Source organism: Haplochromis burtoni, unplaced genomic scaffold (genome assembly GCF_018398535.1).
Source record: "Haplochromis burtoni strain Fernald_Lab_line unplaced genomic scaffold, NCSU_Asbu1 Contig_72, whole genome shotgun sequence".
Classification (NCBI taxonomy): Eukaryota; Metazoa; Chordata; class Actinopteri; order Cichliformes; family Cichlidae; genus Haplochromis; species Haplochromis burtoni.
Window position 1 is genome coordinate 1,636,768 of NW_024582433.1, and position 23,038 is coordinate 1,659,805.

Sequence of the window (23,038 nt, forward strand, 5' to 3'; positions counted from 1 at the left end):
GGAGGAAGCAGCATCTTAAAGTACCCACACAACGCAACACTGGTAAGTTGTCATTTATGAGGTCAGGACACTGATGAGTACAGTGATTACTTATATGTGGGCAGTCAGCAAACCTATGTTTGTTTTATGTTTACTTTAGTTCTTTACTTGATTATCCAGCAAACAGGCCCTGTGTGCATGAAATCAAATGTTGACCTCAGTAATTTAGGCCATGCTGTCAGATATAAATATAGAGAAGAAGATTAATTAAGGCCACTTAAAATGATTTTTTCCCCCAAATTCTGAGATTAAAATCCAAATTACGACTTTAATAAAAAAGATTTTTTTTTTTTGAGAACAACAAACAAATCAAACATCTGAGATTAATGTCATCCTGACTGATTGCTGGAATTCTGAACTCAGAATTTGGTTAGACTTTTAAGAAGCATCATTATTATTATATTAGAATTAAAACTAGTTTTTTCACTCCAAAATCAGAATTTTAAACCAACAGAAAAACAAAAATATGTTTGAAATATGTTTTTTTTTTCAGTTTCCCTAATCCTCTCACATATAAGTACATATTGTTTCAGTTTCTCTAAGTAACACGTTTTTTGTTAAAATTAAACCCTGACTTATTAAATCTCAACCAGTGAAAACACCATTAAAGTTGGTAAAAGTATAGAAAATAAATGTGACATAAGAATAAAATTATTCTCATGGCCAGTGTGCGAAGGTTAAACAGGGCTCGGCCACTTATTCTTATACGTACGTGTGTGCTAGTCTCACAGCTCGGGGTCTTTATCTGTCTTCAGATTGGGAGGCTGGGGATGCGAGGGATTAAGAGAGTCAAAGAGAGGGATTGGAAGAGCGAACGAGGGAAAGACAGGGAGAGAGTGGGAAGGAGGGAGGGGTCTGGATGAAACCCTGACGTGTCACAGTTGCCAGAGTGAGAGAGAGTGAGAGAGAGAGAGGGGGAGAGAGACAGGGCGCTCCGATACCATTCGCTGCTGGAGTGGATCCCCCCCTTACACATCCAACACACACACACATACACACAGACACTCGCACACCCCGCTCACAGACACATTTGTTTGGAAATCTATTTTTTCTCTTCTCACCACCTTTGAGTGCTCCTTCTCTTCCTACTTATGTTTGCACTCACTCGTAGTTGGTGCTGCTGGTGGTGTGTGCATGTTGGAGTGATGCTTCTCTGTGCCAGCCATGAGAGCAGCCTAGAATAGGTGAGTAGTCCGTGTTGTCATACTTGACTGTACTCACGTTACATGCATTCTGAAGTTGCACGTTATGTTGGAAACAGCACTGCATTTGCCGCGTGGACCAGCGTGGCTTGTTTTGAGGATGCTGCAGAGATGTGTGCGATCTCCCCTAACTTCTTTCTCCTTCTTAAATATACTTCCCACATTTTTAGACATTTTTTTCTTTTATACCTTCTTTTGTGCCCTTGTTCCTCTTCTGTGTGCTTCTTTGGTTGCTCATATTACTTTTAATCTCTCTTTGTTACTGTGCGTGTGATCATAATCTGTCAATTCTCATCTAATTTTCTCGTGCTGGGCTAAAGTGGTCGCTCCACTGGGGAACCTTTAAGGAGCTTAGTTTTCCCTTTCAGTGGATTAGTAATACTGGGATTGAGTCCCCAGTATCATTGTGACCCCATCTCTTTTGTACACACTTGCACAAACCTTTCACATCAGCACACAGAGCTACACATACTCTTGTTCACCCCCAACAACACTCGCCTTCTCCTCTCTCAGTGATGCTGCCAACTTTCCTTTTTCATATTCACGTTCTGGGTTATGAGAATGACGGTGATATCGTGAGACGTTAGCTAACCTATCCCAATTTATACCACTTGGCTGAACTAGGCTAATCTGCCTCATGCAACTTTAAAATTAGTTTTATGCTGCTGTAGATGGAACTGGGGCATCAGATTGGGTAATACTCAGGCATCAGGAAACCATTACCAACCTTGCATGAGGGAATCCTGACTTGTGCTCATAGGCAAATTGTTCTTTTTGGGGTTTGCAAACTGGGAGGTTTTTTTTTTTTAAATTTAGCCAAACCAGAAATAGATGTTGAGAAAGAGCTATTTAGGAAGTTTCAACATCTTTATTTCACAGCACATTACTTCAAAAACGAGAAAGGAAAAAAAGAAAGAAAGAGAGAACGAAGTAAAAACTGCATGTTTGCATGAGTGAGTGTAGACCGTTTTCGTCTTTTCCACTGGCAATATTGCCCCGCTCCTGTCTCAACTGATCTGTGTTTGTGTGTTTGTGTGAGTGGAAGTGCACACTCATGAATGCACTCGTGCATTGCCAGCTGGCAGAATGTAGGCCATGGAGGCACTGCTGCAGCGTGACATACACTAACATGGGAATGACCCGAGCCTCATTCATTACAATATCACTCAGCGTGCTTCCATCTTCTCCCTATTTCTCTCCCCCCTCTGTTCTCGGCCATTTTTATTTTGTGCCTTTCACACTGATTATTCATGTGTTTTTTGAATATCCTTTCGCCTCATTTTCTCTGTCAGTTTCATTTCACACATCTCTGTCACACTTGTATTTTTGTACACTTGTCCCCGTGTTTTCTCTGATTTCCCTGTTTGTTATTCACTATGACGTCTCTGCCATTTGTCTTCTGTTTTGTCTTTTACCTCATTCGGAGGCAAATCATTATAAGGCTTTTACTAAATAACTTGTTTGTATCACTGCTTTGAATTTTATACAGTACAGCATATCAGCAAGACCCTGAAATAATAGGATTGGGGTGGGGCATACAGAGAGTTTTGGCAGGCTCACCCTATTCTTGTAAAGCTTTGGACTCAAGGCCAATTTGTCATTTTACTGCATGTCATCATGTTTCTTTTCTTACTCTCTAAGTCTCTCTGTCTGCTGGTGTCTTAGAAGCCTAACAATGTAGAAACAACATCCTTCACTGTATTTGATTATTTTCCGGGAGCAGATTGTTACTGTCTGTTCGTGTTGAAAAGTTTCTGTCGTTCTCAAAGTGAAAGCTGAGTTAAAAGACAACCTTGAGGTTGACGATTGTTTTTGCATATTTATTTCAAAGTCAGAGTAATGTTTTTGTTGTAACTGGGTGCCAGCTGTAGTTGTTTGTGAGTTGTCGTTGGTTGATGAAATCGGTCATCATGTTATGGCCGCGTGCGTGCACTCTTTCAACAGGCAGGGCAGTGGGCGTTATACAAGGGTGAGTCAAACCGTGCAGTGTAAATATTTTATTCCTACTGATACAGTATAAAAGGTAAACAAAATAGAGAGAAAATAGGAAAGATCAAATGTTTTAACTGAGAAATTGCACGACTTTTTGAAAAATATGAACTCATTTTGATTTCGATGCAGCAAAGTTTGAGATGGGGGGCAACAAAAGGCTGGAAATGTAAGTGGTACAAAAAGTGTAATGTTGTTCAATGTAAAATTATGAAGACCTTGAATATCTCATTATGTACAGTGGATAATGTGATCAACAGATTCAGAGAATCTGGAGAGAGTGAAAGTTACAAGGCCAAAGATTAGTGTTGGATGCATGTGATCTTTGGGCCCTCAGCTAGCACTTCATCAAAAACAGGCATGATGCTGTTATGGAAATCACTGCATGGGATCAGGAACACTTCCAGAAATAATCTTCTGTGAACACAGTTTACCGTGCCATCCACAAATCCAGGTTAAAGCTCCATCATGCAAAGAAGAAGCCATATGTGAACGTGATCCAGAAACACAGCGCCTTCTGTTGACAGCTCATTTAATATGGACTGAGGCAAAGTGGAAAACCGTTCTGTGAACGCTGTGTCCTCTAGAATAAAAGTGAGAGGGCACACCCGACTTGTTTTGAGTGCTGAATTCAAAGGCTGCACCTCTGATGGTATGAGGGTGAATTAGAGCCTATGAAATTGGCAGCTTACACATCTGAAAAACACCAGCAATGCTGAAAAGTATATAAATGCTGTAGAGCAATGTATGCTTGCATCCAGATGTTGGTGTTTTCAGGGTTTATGACGTTATTCATTGTTGTATGTAAAAAAAAACAACCCAAAAACCAAGAACATTTTGGTTAGACTTAAGAATTCAACTTTAGCTACAAAAGAAAAGTTAATAGCACCCAAACTCTATGCTTACTTGCTTTGCTGTTTAACTCCACTTAAGAAAAAGTCTCTTATCTGACTTTTGTGTTGTGGAAAATGTGCTTAGTCTGACAAACTTGTTGTATATTTGCATAGTAATGCAAAATTTCCTTTTTAGGTAATTTTGTCAAACCAGTCTAAACAGTTTAAAGACTGAGCTGATCAGAAGCTGAGATCAGAAGCTGCTCTTGACTTCAAAGGCAGTGCATGTTAACAGCTACGCTCCAATAATGCCACAATACCAAATTCACTTTGAAAGAATGTCGCAGTTTATTAACAAACCTCTTCTGCTGAAACAAGCATTTTACTGGTCAGCAAGTTAATCCATGTTAATGTCCACAGACTCTCACCAGAGGTGCACAGTTTGGATCAGTGTGTCTGACTAATCCCTCGCTCAGAGACCTGTGCCATCGCAGAGCCTTGGCTGTGCCAGGCCAAATCCGTGGATGCAGAAATATGCTAAACTGCATTTATGAGACTGGCAGCCATGTGCGCATGAAGCACCATCAAGCTGACCTGATGAGGAAGAAAACTTTATGTGCTTCTTCAGAGAAATTATTGACCAGAAGACCAAAAAATAAAAACCAACAATGAATAAATACTTTTAATGTACATTTTCAAAATCTGATATGTGGTCAAAACATGATAACGGTGCTTTTAAAAACATCCATCCGTCTGTCCGTCCGTCCATCCATCCATCCATCCATCCGTCCGTCCGTCCGTCCGTCCATCCATCCATCCATTCACTTTTTTTAAAAACTTATTTACACGAATCAAAAAGGTATTAAAAAACGGCCACAATAGAGAGACTATTTGGAATCATAGTTTGACAATCTAAGTATCAGATTGTCCGAATTTTTGCTTCCTTTACTTTGTTGGCAGGGACAGAATATTCTCATGAATGCTTCCACAACAAAATCTATCCATCGCTTTGCGTTGACAGCTAATTACACTGTAGGGCTTCAACAAAAAGGCTGCCATCTTAACTTCGGTTAAGATGAGTTGAGAAGCTGTGCATGAATGGCAGCTAAACAACTTTTTGTGAGATGAGGCGTGATACCTGATGTATCCAGAGCTTATCCTCTAAATACGTGGTTGATACATTTATATGAGATGAAACACAAAAACACAAAATAAGGAATGTGTTACTTTGGTGCTTTAAACCATACCTCTGCATTTATTGATTAATATTAAGAAAGAAGCAAAAAAATCTCATACTTCTGCTTTTTTTTTTTTTTAGCTTGAGCACAGTGTGTCAATAGAGACAGCTGACCCAGAGTGACATGTACGTGTGTGTGCTTTTGACCATGGGTAATGCACTTGCCTCCAACAAGCTTACGATGTGGGTCAGGTGGTCTGTATGTCCGTGAAAGCAAAAAATAGCGGAGCACCCTCTGGGTTTGTGCTTAATAAGTGTGTCATCTGCATCATACTCACATTTGTTTCACTGTTTTAGGATAGACGAACGGGGACCCAGACAAAGTGCACAAGCGTACATAAACACTGCCAAGCTTTCCCAGATGGCACGCCGCGCCTTTAGATCAGCAGATTAAAACGGACACTGTGTGATTATAAACGTATATTGGAGGGGGGTGGGCATGAGTGTGGGGGAGGGGGAAGTGTGTTTGCTGTATATTTGTTCTGGTCAACACTGGCGAGGAGTTTGCGTGTGTGCACGATCTTTGCAAGGTTGTGTACTGAATGTTTGACGGGCCATACATCTGCCGCGCGCTTTGAAGGGTGAACCTGACCCTAGGCTTACAGCTGCTTGAGCTTGAATGAAGCACTTGACCCCAAAGGCTCCAATCGGCGCTACACATTGTGCTGTGTTGACACTGTTGGCTGTTATTAACCCACACAATAAGACAAAGGTGAAATGAAAGTCACATTTGATGGATGAAAGCTGCCATCATAAAATCACTGCTTATTTAAATCCCTGCTCAGGTTTGAATTGGATGAAGTGAGGTTACCAAACTTTTTGACCTGACTGCAAGAATGTTTCTCAGAAAACTGACTGACCTGACGTGAAAGAGCAAAGCTATCGTGAATAAAATTAATTCCACTGAGCTAATTTAGTTTTGCGGTCCTGGTATTGAGAGCTTTGAGCACAACAGAGGTATCACTAACAGTATGTCACACAAGTCAATATATCCACTGAGGGAAAAGGCCTGTAATAAAAGTGTAGTCTCTCCCACCTAACTTGTCACATAATGACACTAATAAGAGGTGCAGACAGATGCATGCACAGTCTGACCGTGGGTGTGTTTGGCATTTAGTTGCATCCCAACCATGAATCTCTGCAGCCTACTAATAGCATGGAGTTCAATCTAAAGTGGGCGGACACTGCTGGGGTCAGAGGCAAGAAACTGAGATGGCACATGTACATGAAGTAAATCTGAATTAATTTGATAGGCAGGCATGTCGGGTCTGCAGAAAGTAGGCAGAAGTAAGTGAACGAGATGGGAGGAAGCCGACAAGCTCTGTGGATTGTCTCATATCAGCATACTGACAGGTCTGACAGTGCTCAAAAAAACGAAAGCAACACTTTTTAAAGTAAAGCATCAAGTTCAATTCAATTCAATTCAATTCAATTCAATTCAATTCAATTTTATTTATATAGCACCAAATCACAACATAAGTCGCCTCAAGGCGCTTCATAGATACAGAGAGAAACCCAACAATCATATGACCCCCTATGAGCAAGCACTTTGGCGACAGTGGGAAGGAAAAACTCCCTTTTAACAGGAAGAAACCTCCGGCAGAACCAGGCTCAGGGAGGGGCGACCATCTGCTGCGACCGGTTGGGGTGAGAGAAGGAAGACAGGATAAAAGACATGCTGTGGAAGAGAGACAGAGGTTAATAACAGATATGATTCAATGCAGAGAGGTCTATTAATACATAGTGAGTGAGAAAGGTGACTGGAAAGGAAAAACTCAATGCATCATGGGAATCCCCTAGCAGCCTACGTCTATTGCAGCATAACTAAGGGAGGATTCAGGGTCACCTGGTCCAGCCCTAACTATATGCTTTAGCAAAAAGGAAAGTTTTAAGCCTAATCTTAAAAGTAGAGATAGTGTCTGTCTCCCGAATCCAAACTGGAAGCTGGTTCCACAGAAGAGGGGCCTGAAAACTGAAGGCTCTGCCTCCCATTCTACTTTTAAATACTCTAGGAACAACAAGTAGGCCTGCAGTGCAAGAGCGAAGTGCTCTAATAGGGTGATATGGTACTACAAGGTCATTAAGATAAGATGGGGCCTGATTATTTAAGACCTTGTATGTGAGGAGCAGGATTTTGAATTCAATTCTGGATTTAACAGGAAGCCAATGAAGGGAAGCCAAAACAGGAGAAATATGCTCTCTCTTTCTAGTCCCTGTCAGCACTCTTGCTGCAGCATTTTGGATTAACTGAAGGCTTTTCAGTGAGTTTTTTGGACATCCTGATATAAATGAATTACAGTAGTCCAGCCTGGAAGTAATAAATGCATGAACTAGTTTTTCAGCGTCACTCTGAGACAGGATATTTCTAATTTTAGAGATGTTGTGCAAATGGAAGAAAGCAGTCTTACATATTTGTTTAATATGTGCGTTGAAGGACATGTCCTGGTCAAAAGTCAGGTAAACTTCTGGGATATTGATCCAGCCAGTTAAGTAGCAGAGGGGGTTGTTGATCAGTATCAGCTGTGTTGGTGGTAATAAAATTAACAACATGTGCACTAGAGGGGAGACAATGAGACAATGGGTTTAGAGTTGGAAGACATTTTTGACACTTTCTCCCTCCTCGTTTTCACCAGTTTTGCATTAGACTCAGGTCAGTGTCACTACTGGTGGCATGAGGCGATATGCGGAACTCCTCCGGGATGGCACATCAACACATGCCATCGCCAGAAGGTTTGCTGTGTCTCCCTGCACAGTCTCAAGAGCATGGGAGAGATTCCAGGAGACAGGCGGTTACTCTAGGAGAGCTGATGGGTACACACATTCTGGAATCAAATAAAGAAAAAACAAAATAAGAAAGGAAACCTTTTCAAACTTGTACTCTGACAGCGTACACTAAGACAAGCACATCCCAAAAAAAGGAAAAGGGAGTAGTAGTGTTTTGGGGGCACAGTGTTAAAACACAGTAGTGCTAAGAGGTAGCCAATTTCCCAGCTCTCTCACCAACTAAGTATAACAGGCGTAAAAGGAAGCTTAAGCTGGTTCTAAGCAATACTGTAATTGTCTTGTAATTGTCTTTGGGGTTCAGTAGGACTGCAGCTACATATCTGTACGTCTCTTATGGGCACACCTGACTTCTTTAAAAGATTCTGAGCCATTTATGACTCACACCTTCCATGTCACTTTATACCATGGTTCCCCTCACACAAAATTGAAAAATAACCCTGGCAAAAAAGCAAAGGAAGTGCCTTCCAACAGCTTCACCCAATTATATGTAGTTTTCAGGGATTTTTTGTTCTTTTATTTTCATTCTGTTTCCATCATGTTCGGCCAAAATGCACATCACTTGTGACTTTGTTAAGTTTTCCCTACTGGCAGCAAAACACAGGATAACCTGCTCTTGACTATGATGAAAGCTTTCCCTGCTTTCTTTACGTACATTGGCTAAAAGCCTGACTTTGGAAAAGTGTATTGCAGGCTACAGCCAATCAGAATGTGGGCCACTGTCTCAATATGTGGAACGGGGGGACAAGGAATAAAAATGATGTGCACTCCCTCTATAAAGTGGGACACCTGGTCACCCTAGTGTACACAGACCCTGTAGTTGGGTCAGAGTTGTGAATTTGAACTTTTGGTTTCATCTTAACAATAAAACTACTTTAAACACATATTAACTAAATTCCTCTCCACCAATTCCCATTTTAGTTTATATGGAGGAAGCAGCTTGTGCACAGGAGGTGACAGGAGAAGTAGATCTGTCACAGAAAGACTTTTCTGATTCACGTGTTCATTAGTACTGTTGATGATCTCTTTGGTTTAACTATTTTACTTTATAATAACATTATTGCTCATTTATAGCAGTCGTTTTTAAAAGTCACATTATAGTGCTTGTCAAATTAAACAAATGTAGACAGATTATAAAATCGATGTAGACGATTGCAAGGAAACCTTTAAAAAAAATGCAATAATGTATTATGCCAGCAAGGTGCATTAAACCAAAAAGCCAATAACAGGAATTAATACACCAAATGCAGTATAGAATAAACATAAAATAACTCCAAATATCATCAAAGTATCCAGTGCTGTAAAAAAGTGTAACACTATTACTGCTGAAGATGATGAAGATGCTGTTGAATTTCTTGAATTTGTAGGCACTATTCAAACTGGAGATTTCTAGGGACTTTTTAAAAATCCCAAGCTCTAAACATTTCTATGTTTTTTCTCCTTAAATCCTTTCTCCCCCCAATCTGAATCAGGGACAATCAGGCAACACTGAATCAACAGCCATCTGACATAATCCTCTCTGGCTGTCTTCCCTTGCTCAGGACAGAAACAGGAAATGAAATGTGTCTGTCATTACTGTCCGGCTGACCAGAGGGCCCAGAAGTCATCATATTGTCTTATTCAATCTGGCATCGTGCAATAATCGTGAGTGGGTTGCTCAGCTGTTGCTGAGGTCAAGAAGAATTAGGTCAACACTCACCTTCTGTTTTAGAAATATGTATTATTCTTGTGTGATTTTTAAAATGTGTCTTTTTCTGGTTTTTCTGGTATTTATCGTTTCTGAGCAAACACACAATTCATTTGCTGCACATCTATTTAGAAGACTATTTCTAAAAAAGTTAGGATGCTGTGTAAAATCTAAATCCCATAAATTGATATTTTATTCACAATAGAATGTGAAAATGACAAAATGTGTCATTTTAAGAAAAGTATTGCCGCATATTGATTTTGATTTTGGCAACATGTCACATAAAAGCTGGGCCAGTGTTTACTGTTGTGTAGTATCCCCTCTTTTTTTAACAACAGTGCATAAATGTCTGGAAATGGAGGAGACCAGCTGCTGGACTTTTGGGCGAGGATGTTCTCTCTTTTCTTCATTTATTGACGCACCAGTTGGTGAAAGATCTGGACAACCATGCCTTGTAATAGATGCAGTATGTAATTTAACATTGTATTGATGAATACATAGGGGATGACAATGTTGTTGCGTCATCCCCTATGTAGCCGGTGTATCAGAAAAACTCAGGAGAGTTTTCTCCAAGCATGACATCCCGGTGTATTTCAGACCCAGCAACACACTCAGACAGAAACTGGTTCACCCGAAAGACAAAACGCCAAAACACAAACTTAACAACGTGGTGTATGCTGTACAGTGCAGCGAGGAATGCCCAGACCTCTACATCGGAGAGACCAAACAGCCACTTCACAAGCGCATGGCACAACACAGAAGAGCCACCTCCACAGGACAAGACTCAGCAGTCCATCTGCATCTTAAGGATAAAGGACACTCTTTCGAGGATGCCAATGTTCACATTTTGGACAGAGAGGACAGATGGTTTGAAAGAGGAGTGAAAGAAGCCATCTATGTCCACTGTGAGCGACCATCTTTGAACAGAGGCGGGGGTTTACGACACCAACTCTCTGCCATCTATAATCCAGTTTTGAGATCCCTTCCCAGACGCCTTAACGCCCACTCACATCCTGGGCCATCTGACCTCAGGAATTCGCATGACAAGGTGAGGCCAGGTTTCACAATGAACCCACCTGAAACTCTGGCTGATTGGGGCCCGCACCCAATTTCACACCTTGGCTCAGGTGATTAGAGGATCATCAGGGGGTCCTTTTGTCCCTCTGTGGGGGGTCACTCCCACTAGGTTTATATCTGGGACTCTCCACCATTTGACCTTAGAACTGAAGAAGCTTCTCGGATGAGAGGTGAAACGTCTTCAAGCAACTTAAAGAAGTCCAGACGCTTTTCTTTGCAAGCTCCTTTGACTACAATGTACACTGTACTCAAATGACAGTCATCAGATCTCAGTCCAGTAGAGCGCCTGTGGTATGTGGTGTAATATTTCCAGCACCTTGTTGAATCTGCGCCACAAATAATTAAAGCACAAATAGTTAAAACAGTTCTGAAGACAAAAAGAGGTTCAACATAGTACTATCACTGTGTAACTAATAAAGTGTCCAGTAAGTGTATTTGCAAAAAGGAATATAGCCTTTATGTTCTTACAGATGTATTGCTGTAGTCTACCTAAGGCTTCATGTTACTTTTTAATGTAATTTTGTCATGCAATCAAACAGAATAGCTAAAGAGTTAAAACAGACGGTGATAGATCATTAACATTGCCCCCAATGCAATGGAAATGTGATTAAAACATGAATAAAAAGTTTTGTTTTCTGTTAAGCTCAATATTGTGGGCAGGACTTAAGCTGAAACGTTTCTTTGTTGGCCAGCCTCAGTAGGAGTGACAGCTAGGCAGCGTCTTTATATAGGAAACAGGAGAGGGAGGGTGTGAAGAAGAAAAGTGGATAAGACTGTACACTCACTGTAGTCGCTGTACAGTACAGTCACTGTACAAGGTGTTTATAACCTCTGTCTAACAGCAAGGATGATGTTGTTTGAATTGTATGGTTTATATTTTTTCATATTATTTTGCTGACCTCTAGTTACTTATGTGCACTTTTACCCCTTTACAAGATAATAGAGAAAGAAAAGCATCTTCAAGCACCAGTTAGTAAATGAATACGGTGTGAAATTGTGCATTATAATAGGTAATAATCTTCTGACTTTTGAAAGTCCGCTCATTTAGTGGTTGTAGATGCTTTTGAACCTCTCACTCTGATTGAGTAGAAATGTTTTTTTTTGCATCTCAAGGCTTATGTCAGCTCAACAGAAACAAAGGTTTTAGGTTTGTAAACAAAATATATACATAATATAATATATGGCACATTTGACTTATTACAATAACACTATCATAAAGTTAGCCTTCGTTTTCCACAGAAAGTTTTGTTATATAGAAATCTCATCCACTGTCTGTAGAGATTATTCTTAAAAATAGAGATGTTATTATCTGTTGAAATCTGTGGCAGAAATGTCACTGTGCTTTCTTTCAGTGTGATGACAGGAACGGCTCTGAATAGATAATGACCCTCAATGTCCAGTTTCTCAGAAAAGTGAAAAACTGCCATAGGGACAGTTTCAAACCTTAGGTTTTGAGTTTTTGTTTTTTGGAGCCAGAAGTGACCAGATCTGGACACACAAGTACACTAGTATCCCTTAGCATAATATATGAGTTACTTACTGTATATACAGAAAATTGATATATCAGGTATTTAGTTTTGGGTTGTATTGGCTTGCTGAATATTGATATATGTCAATAGCAATACTTTGTTCTTTTAAATTTTGAAATAAACTAAGAGGGCAGAATAGTGGAGATGCAGGACAGCTACAAGTACCTGGGTATCCTACAGGCTAACGGGGACCAGGATAAAGAAGCACAAAGGTCAACAGAAGCCAAATACCTCCAGAAGATATGACAGGTACTGGGAAACCAGTTCAGCAGGAGGAGTAAACTCCAAGCCATCAGTGCATGCACCCTATTGACCATTTGGTACCCAGCTGGAATAATAAGCTGACCATAAGAGGAAGTAGATGCCACCAATTTCAAGACCCCTAAACTCCTCACAATGCATGGAGGTCTACACCCAACATCCAGGATTCTTAGGCTCGAAAAACTATGGAAATAGGAAGAATGAGCATTAGTGAGTGCCAGAACCTCAATCCAGGAATAATCTAGGAAGAAATGTGAAGTGTTCACGAATACAGGTAGATGGCTATCAGGAAAAGGCTGACATAAAGGAAAGGACAGAAGCTCTGATCATGGCAACACAAGAACAGGCCCTAAGCATCAGATCTAGAGTCGACAGGACCCAGGCTGCAGGCTGTACTCGGAGAACGCATATCCTGTCTGAGATAGTGTATAGGAACAACATAGAAGTACCCAACTCCCAATGGGAGACACCACTGAAGGTCGTTTAAAACAACAGTGCTAAGGTCCTGTGGGACTTAAAGTTCCAGACAGACCAGCAGCTGCTGGCAAACCAAACAGACATAGTGCTTGTTGACATGGAGCAGAAGCCTGCAGTTGTAATAGATGTGGCAATCCCAGTGGACAGCAACATCAGGAGGAAGGAGCACAAAATAGAAAAGTACAAACATGCTTGAGTCCAGTTCAGTTGACCGAACAGTACAGCTGCCTGTGTTAACACCCACCTGTCGCTCGAAGTGACATGTGGTACCCTAATAATGTATAACTTTAAGCTTTAATACAATTTAAGTGAGTAAGTCATAGAAATAATTCACAGCTTTTTACGGTTAAAAAGTAGGAAACTAGTTACAGATACTAAACGTTGTGCCAGGCTGTTTTTGTTTATTTCTGATGTAAAGCTTGGCATTTTAACAAAGTCTAATGGGACTAATTTGAATACACTTTCACATTAGCTTAATTTTTAAGCCCTGGAGCTTGCTGCTTGGATGTTACTTATGTCCTGGAAAAGGTCTGGTGGCAATTATACGTAGACTGATGAAAGGATGGATGAAATAATGACACAGAAAGTGCTTTCAGTTAAACACCAATGACAGGACGACAGAACAGCATGCAGTCAAGTAGTTAGACAGATATGCATCATGGATATGTTATATATGTTTACCCAACACAATAATTATGACAGCAACTATAATACTGTTATTTATATAATACGGAAAAACTAAGCCGGATCCAACTTTTGCTGCCCTACCTCTTTATGTCTTGTCTTTCCTTGAGAATCAATTTGTCCACTGACCAATAAAGACTCCCTTGAGCACCACACTGCATTCAGCTCTGTGGTGAGTCACACAACTATTTACCAGAACCACCCATAAACTCAGATTGAAGTGACATCCAGTTTAAACCCAAAATATCCTGTTTGTACAACAAATGCAAAATACAAAACCCAAAACTGGGTAAACTAAAGCAGCATTACTCAGACAGACATGCACATTTCATCTAACCTACAAACAACATCTCTGCCTGAGGGATTTGTTTCGTTTTTTTTTTTTTTTTACACAGACTGTGGTAGAGGTCATCTTGATGTCATCACGCTTAAGAAATGTTTGAATCTTGAATCACTGAGACTGTCATTCCCCGACAGCTGTGCAGCTTTATGTACCAGAAGGTATCCTATCAAACGTAAATCATACTGCATTATAAAGACCTCTGGTGTTTGTGTGTGCGTGTGTGTGTGTGTGCGTGCGTGTGCGTGTGTGCGTGCGTGTGCGCGCGTGCAAATTAATTTTACTCTCCAATCTTTGTTGTGTAGATAACGACAAGCACAGAATAAGGGCTGCTTGTTCACTGATCCCAGCTTTAAAACATTCCACTCTAGTTGTTCAATAAATTGAAACCTTTGTTCAGCCATGGCAAAAGTCACTTCCTACATCAAGCAGTGTGTATATAAAATCGGTTTTGACAACAATAAAAGTGAGAGTTGGAATACTGTCAATTCTCACATCTAAAATGATCATTTTTATTTTAGAAGATTACAAAGTCAGTAACATTTAAATAATCCTGACTGCATTTAAACTCCTTCATTTATTTAGATAATTTTTTTAAAATCTGAGATTAGCCTAATCTCAACATACACAATATTTCCTTCAAATGTATTATGGCGGAAATGTCAAAATCATCTTGAAATTGATGTTTTTAAACTAATACAATTACAGAATATATTACACTCCCTCGATTTGTTTTTGTAAACGAGTAGAGCTTTAATTGTACTGTTTTCAATTAAACCATAATTTATGTTACCTTTAAAAAAAATCGCTCTTTATTTTAGTGAAATTCAAAAACTGATTTTGTTTTTGTTTTTATTTACCAATGATTATTTCAGCTCAAATTAACTTTAAATCATTTTTTTTCCAATGGTGTGCTTTTTCAAAAAAATGTATTTTACGTTTTATTATTTGTTTTCAGCTATTTGATATTGAAAGATGATTACACCCTTAAAAATATGCATTGAACATAACTGTTTTTATTTAGTCCATAAACTCACCATATCAAATTTCCCACAAAGTTATTCAGGATATCAGACTTAAACATCTTGAATAGTGAGCAAAAATCATAACCTGCTGCTCACAAAACCTGATGTGTGTTTAAATATCTTTAAAACATACTTTTGCTACTCCTATTCTGTTGTCAGTTAGCTGTGCTAATGAATGCATTTTACACAGTGTTTGCTGCTGCTTGAGTTGATCTCGAGATACTTCCAAAGTGAAGTGGAGACATTCGCCTCTTTTCTTGGCCTTTCTGCTCTCTTCATCAAGTGTTTGTTTGTGGGTGACAGCAGGTGAATAAAAAGGGCCTGGATGTCAAGTGATTGAGTGTTGCAATGAGGGACTTAAGCAAAGTCAAAGGCTTCAGTGTTCTGGCAGATCTGACACTGGCTGACTCAACGGCGATGCACTGCCAGCACCTTTTGAATTCTCTTTTTTCTTTTTTCACTCTTGCCTTCTGTTTCTTTCTGTTTTTTCCCCCTCTTGTCATTGCCTGTCTTTCTCAAATATTCAACTTCTCCCTTCTGCTACCTTTCCCCACATTTTCTTGAATTTGTCTAGTGTGTACTTTTCCCACTGTCCACTGTTTCCATGTGGCATTGCACCACTTTCTTTCCCTTCAATCATGTTGGATATTTCTCACTGCTAGCTGCCGCATGCCTCTACCCTCATATGGCCTGTGCTACTTATGTCTTACCCAGACAAAAGGCTTCTCTTCTGGGCTTAAAGCCAGCCAGGTTAGCCCCTCTTTTTTGCCAGACCCCAGGAACTTTCAGACTCACAGCTAATAGATTTACTTAAAAACTACAACAGGGTTACACAGGAAACTGTGTCCAGAATGTTGAGAAGTGCTTAATTTTGTTTTTCATGCATGTATAATAAAGGTACCTTTCATTAAAAAACAAACAAACAACCCCTACCCCCAAAAAACAAATGAAATGAAGTCAAAAAAGAAAAATAATGTTTCACTCATAACCCTGTATGACAGATAAATAATACAGTACCATGCAAAAATTCCTAGACACCTCTCATTACTTTATATTTTGCTTCCAAGGAGGCAGATTTCCTGATAATTTTTAATGTGGTCTTAAGCTACAGTTCTCTTGGTTTTCTGAAGTTCAGTCATTATCATTCCAGTCTTTATACCAAACCATTTTTAGAGGAATGTTTTTTTGTTAAGCCACCTAACACTGACATATGAACCATTCAAGCATAAAAAGGAACTAAACTACTAAATTGTGTTTTCATGCACCATTTCTTTTGTTGAATCTGTGAAAAATGCCACAGATGACACAGTCTGACAGCATAAGACAGTATTTTTGCATCAACAAGGTGATTCCCAAAGAGCAGAATTTTTCATATTTTAATATTAAAAATTAGTTGCATATGTTGGGATAATGTGCAGTGTGTCTGAAAAGAAGAAGTAGCGGGTGGACTTAAAAAAAACCCCACTCTATAGTAGCATTCAACATTTTTGTCTTGATAATACACCTTTATAACAGTTGAGGCTCTGTCATGGTTTGGAGGTCGATTTCAGCCAGTGGTGTTGGTCATCTCATCAAAATTAACTGAATTATGAATGCAGAGAAGTACAGTCAAATTTTGCTCCACTGTGCAATGCCATTAAGAAGTGGAAAGTCTCTGATTGGAGACTACAATCACTACAATGCATTAAAAGCATACCTGGAAAGAAAAATACACAATGAAAATGTCAGTTGTGGATTGGCCTCCCCAGATCTGCAACGTTATTGAAGTAGTGTGAGATCATCATGACAAAGAACATAACAAAAGGCACCCAGAATCCACAGAAGCGCTTTGATTGTCCTCAGAGAATCCTGGAGAACTATTCCTGAAGACTGCTTAGCTTGACTAAAAGTGTTCAGACTGTGTTAAAGAATAAAGGTGATCATACAGAATATTGACTTTCATACTCGTCAGAATTGTACAAACTTTGTTTTTGCGTTACATACTGCACTTCCATGTATGTTACATATTTCAACAATTTACTGCATCTATTTCCCATTTTATAGGAAAACATTTAGGGGTGACACAAACCTTTGCTTAGTTACTAATATGCCACAATAGCAAGAGTGAAATGTGTAAGTGGGGAGAAAATGCAAATCAGTGGTTACCCAGCTATTTTCTTTGATTTACGCTGGGACTGTTTAGACTGAGCTTGCTGAAACTTTGAAAATTTCAGTCTGAGACAGGATCGCGCCTCTCCTACGGTGCGAGAGGTAGGGGTGTGACTCAAGAGTATAAAGAGAGGGGTAAGGGGAGGGGGATTGACACATCAAACAAAGGGATGTTGGTAGTGGTTGGAGGGTGACGAATGGGTGGCTCTGTCTGAAGTTTGGGAGGCAAAGAAAGAGAGTGAGGAAAGGTGTACATATTAAGCGAGAGATGTAAACGGAAGTAAAAGCACAGACAGAAAGAGAAAAAGACAGAGCGAGTGAGGGAGATCTGCATCATGGCCTAAAGCTGAATGCTGCCTTTATGAGCTATAGTTAAAAGGACACTGAGGCGTGAGTCCCTGTAACCATAGCAACTTCCCAGGAGCCCTGTGACAGACGGATAATAGAGTGAGAGAGGAGTTGCTTTTCTCTTCTTCACCCCTCCCTCCTTCCCTCCCTCTATTCTTCCCTCCCTCTCACTTGTTCTCACTTCCATTCCTCTCTTGGGCAGTTTGTTGGATCCTCGCATCTTACGGGATTTTCCTTCTCGCGGCTGCCCTGTCTTCTTCTTCTTCTGCTCTCTTTTTTTTTTCTTTTGCCTTTTATGTGCGCTCTGAAGTTTCCCAGCCCAGCAAAGGCTGCTCCAGACAACTGTTGCCATAATTGCTTGTTATCTATGTGAGCGACTTTTATGGACTCTCAGAACTGTTTGAGGACTTTATTTTTGTACATCCAGCGGGGCATTTTGCATTGGCACAGGGAGAAATGTGCTCCAAAGGCACTGTCTCAGCCCGTGATTCCTTTGTCTACATTTCAGAGGCTGTGCTGTCAAACCATGGTGCTGCCCCTGAGACCAATCGGCCTGAGAATATGCAATGCTTAACAGTAAGTGTGATAAAACCTTTCTCACTTTTTTTTTGTGTGTGTGTGTGTGTGTAAAGCTTACTTGTGCTTACATTTGTTTCTGCTCTGTGTTTGGGTGTGAGTGAACTGCATCAGAAACACTCTAGAACTTTAATAGCATTTGCAGTGCATGTACATGTGTGTCCATATACATGTTTAATGATGCCGTAGCTGTCACTTTATGTTGGAAGTTTCTCCATACAGGTGCACAACTTTTGTGGTCCTTCGTTTTCAGCAGCTGCGTGTGTCCTTGTGTGCTTTTATTTACTGGCTTTCCACGTCTGTGTGCAATAAACGGATAGGCCTGTTAAATGTACACAAAGTAGTTGACCCGTGACATTACACCACATCCACTGAAGTCATCATGCATAAACATGCCTGCAGTAAGGGAAATTTACTGCATGAAATTCCACGTTGCACATTCTGAGAAACCATAGCAACTAATTGAATCATTCGCTTAAGCTTTGAGGGGTGAGTGAAGCGAGATGTCATTTCTTGAAAGACAATGTTTGTCAAAAGGCTCGCTTCCATGTGACTCACTTGTGGAGCGGTGCGATTGTTTGTCATTACAAAGGCAAAAGAAGGAATCGTGCAGTCAGATGAGAAGTCACTTTTTCTTAACTGTTCTTGGAGAGCACAAATCCTTTCTACATTGCCTCTCTTGACCTTCACGTTGTGCATTTCCAGTTCTACATCTTTTTTTTGTAGTTAGTTTTCTCTATTTCCACATTCTTGCCAAGTAGTATTAAAAATGAATGAGTTCAAGCGTCCTCAAAGTTGCTGGAGAGGGAGTGAGGATGCTTTTATCCATTTGAAGTGGCAACAAGGAAGAAGAAAAGCAACATGAAAAGAAAAACCTACACGCTAAGACCTGAGGGGTTTATTTGATTAAAGCACAGTTGGGACTCCTAAGGGACACACAAATGGCATTTTCAATCTATTGAGTATTTCCTGTTTTTACCCTATTTGGAACGCTAACTGCTTTGTTCTTGGCCTTGTGCTCCATGAGCTGCCTCCCTGATGGTTTTGCATGTAGCATGTGGTTTTGGCAGAAGCTTCTTTGCACTGTCCAATGGTAACCTTCAGTAGGGAGGTATAATAATGTAAGATGTTCCTGGTCTCTTGCCAGCTCTACTGGGAACTTTTTTGAATGAATATTTTCACTGCTTGGCTGCAACCTATGCTACATGCTCCTTGACCTGAGCAAGATAGCACAAAAGAGTTACTAACATTGTAGCTACTAGAAGGGATGCTTTTATTTAAGCTATCATTACATCAGTGTCATTAAGACATGGCATATGCATGCATTTCTGTCTGTGCTTTAAAGCTGCTGTCAGATAATGCAACTCTCATTATCAGGTGTTTGTCAAAGAAAAATAATACACCTGTCGGCACTTAACTGTATGTAGCACTTTTTAGTGCTACAGTTTTAATCCTTAGTTAAATTCTGCAAACCTAACTATGTGTAAAAAGTTCCTCAGTTACTCATTCACATGCATGATTGGTGGTAGAGCTACACAACAAGCATCTTGGTTACCACTAGAAGCATTCAGTGTCTTGCCCATGGGTACTTTCACACATGGACAGCCAAGGTATTAAACCTCCAACCGTGTGGTTAATGGACACCCTAAGCTAGCACCGACACACGGCCACCCAAAGAACTCTGCTCCTAAGAAACTGAAACCTAAGAGCTTTTTGAATACAAGTTAAGTTTCCATCCGTCCATTTTCTGAAAGGCATCTTGATCAAACAATGTCTATCACAGTCCATTACAATAAGCTTATTTTTTATCCTCACAATGTCAGAAAGCAATGGAACATATTTATCATGTTAAAACTGGTTTACACTGCATCCAGTGTGTAATTTTTACATTAGCTTATAGATTAAAATTAAGATCTCTGATGAATCAATGCTGACCCCCCCCAAAAAGTCTGCTTTTAAAATTTGCTCAATAAATGTGAAAAGTGGTTATTATATTTAAAAATAAATATATAAATAATCTTACTTTACTGCTGCCAGTGGAAGCCCCTGGTTGGCTCTTCGTTTATGCTGTGACTCATTTGACCGTCCTGTGTCACATCAGAGATGGTGCTGGTGTTGTTTTATCCCAAATTACAGCAATTATGCAGCAAATAAATAAGACATAAAATTGCTTTGCTACAAGCATCTTCCAGAATGCATCCTGTAATGGTAAAACAGGTGCTGTTCGAGATAGTTACTTGTATTTTTTCCCCCTCCAATGTATGGAGCAGATTACACGAAAAACAAAACAAAAAAACAAAACAAAAAAAAAAAACAAGACTGAAGAACGGATATTATCAGTTTTTTAGTACAAATGTACAATACGCTGCATGTCATCAGAAAACCCCACAGTACCTCAGTCTAAGTAGTAGAGTAACAAAACATGCATACGAGGCTCAGAAGCCTATTGTAAGAAAGAAAGTCCTTAGCTGGTCACCGACTGTTTAGCAGACAAACTTTGAAAAAATAAAACAATTAATAGTGACTATTTTGGCAGGGGAATGAATGAGAAATAGTATTAATTACTTTTATGACTCATTGATTGCGGTAAATAATTAAGTAGGCAGGCAGGTTAGTTTTAGGGAAACACTGATTTGCGTTAAACAATTTTCGATTGTTAGATGAGTTATTTTGTTCGGCTACAATAAAAAGTGCTTGTTCGTGGTTTAGGGAGGATTGGTCAAGATTAATAAATGTCAGTGTTAATTTGTGGTTGGACAAAGTAAACAAACTGTTAAGTTGTGTCATGTTTCGGCTATGTGGCAGGCAGGGATTGGACCCAAACGCAAACTCACAGGGACAGAACTTGAACTCAAAAGCACAGCTTTATTGCTGGAAAATAGAACACAAGCAATACCAAACTAAACTGGGAAAAGCCAATTAAAATGCACACCAGAAGCCACAGGGAGAATCACACACAGCATGAGGGAGACTACAACACTGACAAAGAGAAACACAGGGCTTAAATACACAGAGGGATAACGAGGGAATGAGACACAGAAGGAGAGCACAGCTAGGAGTAATCAGGCTGGACGAGACAAGGGAAGCAAAACTAGAAACACTCACATGAGACATGGACCTTCAAAGTAAAACAGGAAACACACTGACTGAACTCTAAACACGCAAACTTAACAGCAACTGAGAAGACAGACTACAGGGACCAGAAACATGGTACAAAGAGGTCACAGTAGACACAACATTGAACACAGGGAAGCCATATTACAAAGCCAAAGAACTAAACCTATGATAACCATAACTGAAATCTAGGGAAACAAGAAACAGTACAACAAAGGACTCAAAACATAATCCATAATATAAAAACACGAGATCTCTTCAAAATAAAACAGGAAACATGAGAGGCAGACATGACAACATAAGACAACAGACATGAAACACACGAAGGGCAAGGGAGACTTCACAGGGGTTGAAAACACAAGGGGGAGCTAATAAGCAAATGAACATAGGAAACCTAATAAGCTTAAACATACACTATAAACATCAAAAGAACTAAAACTCAAAACACTGGGTCATAAGACCCAGGATCGTGACAAGTTGAAATTCAAGATTTTGTTGTTTTGTTTGTCCACCTGATCTTATCTCAGATTTTTCACTTGAGTCTGCTTCTGTCTTTAGCTGCCGTTGGCTTCGACTCAAAGGCCAAGACTTCTGGTTTTCTGTAGGGGTCATTGTGTGGATGCAGATAAAAAAGAAGAAAGCTAAGCTATCATTCAACCCTGGCCCAAAATACATTCCATCATTTGCTCTATAAACACACTGTTTGTCTGCATACAACCTGTAAGCCTGCTTAAGTGCAATTGACCAGTTGTACTGAAAGCCCAACCAGAAACCATGTGCTGCTAACAAAAATCTGATTTTACATGTTAATATGCAGATTTTAAACCCTACACTTGGCATAAAAGTGGGATGTTTTTCCACTTTCCAGACACCCTGAATATCCTGAGTGGAAGTTCCCCCTGTGCTTGTTAAGACAGTTTCTCAAACCACAATCAATCTTTTAGACCAAATCATTTTATAAAGTTAATTTCTCTGAGCTTTATTAAACTACATCAGGTAAAAGTGGACTCCTATTGGTTGATCTTCATGGTATCAAGAAACTGCATGGAGTGAATAAAAAATAATCAATAACAGTTTGAGGCTGCGTCCAACAAATTCTCCCCCCACCGCACTTTGCAATGGCTGAGGCCTGTGTTTTTTTACAGGACCCTAAATTCCACAGCGTCGTCTTCCAAACTGGACGCTTTTTCAGTTTGCCACAAATTAAACTTTGGGTAAAACGCTCAGTTGTTATTTACTTAGCCATCAGGCCACAGTAGAGAAGGTGCGGGACTAATATCTCACTGGCTACTTAAAAACACTGGAGGACTTTTACGGTCGCCCTGCCTTTACCTGACATCCCCAAATGAACACCTTGCTCAGAGGGAAACAGTTCTTGGAGTCACGTTTTGTTGATCCGGGATCTATGAGTTAACCAACAGTCAGCTGGAGTCAGGTACTTGCTTCACATTACTTTTGTGAATATTCCGTTTCGTGGCAACTAAAGCGCTAAGCTGAATCCCCACCCCCACAAAAAACGCTGTCCCCCTAAAGCGCTCTCAAGCGCTCCCAGCTGGATGTTTTCAGAAGAACGTCTGGCGTTTTCACTTGGCAAAAAATGCTTTAGTGGACAAAGCCCCTCAGACCTATTCAGCAGATCAGTATGACACTTAAAATGTATCCGTGTTGCTTTAGAAACACTCTGGGATGCC

At 40.0% G+C, this 23,038-nt stretch overlaps 1 protein-coding gene across 2 annotated transcripts in view; it reads left to right on the forward strand.

Moving 5' to 3' along the window:
* Positions 1-966: 966 nt before the first annotated feature.
* Positions 967-23,038, forward strand: part of rgs3a (regulator of G protein signaling 3a) — a 120,918-nt gene continuing 98,846 nt past the window's right edge. Inside the window, exons 1-2 of one of the 2 annotated variants that reach the window (XM_042221711.1) lie at positions 967-1,223; positions 18,166-18,233. In XM_042221711.1, the coding sequence (XP_042077645.1) occupies positions 18,219-18,233 (15 nt within the window). In that variant the 5' untranslated portion in view covers positions 967-1,223; positions 18,166-18,218. Of the gene's footprint in view, positions 1,224-17,857; positions 18,234-23,038 lie in introns of those variants that run through there. The other variant, XM_042221710.1, reaches the window with a different exon arrangement.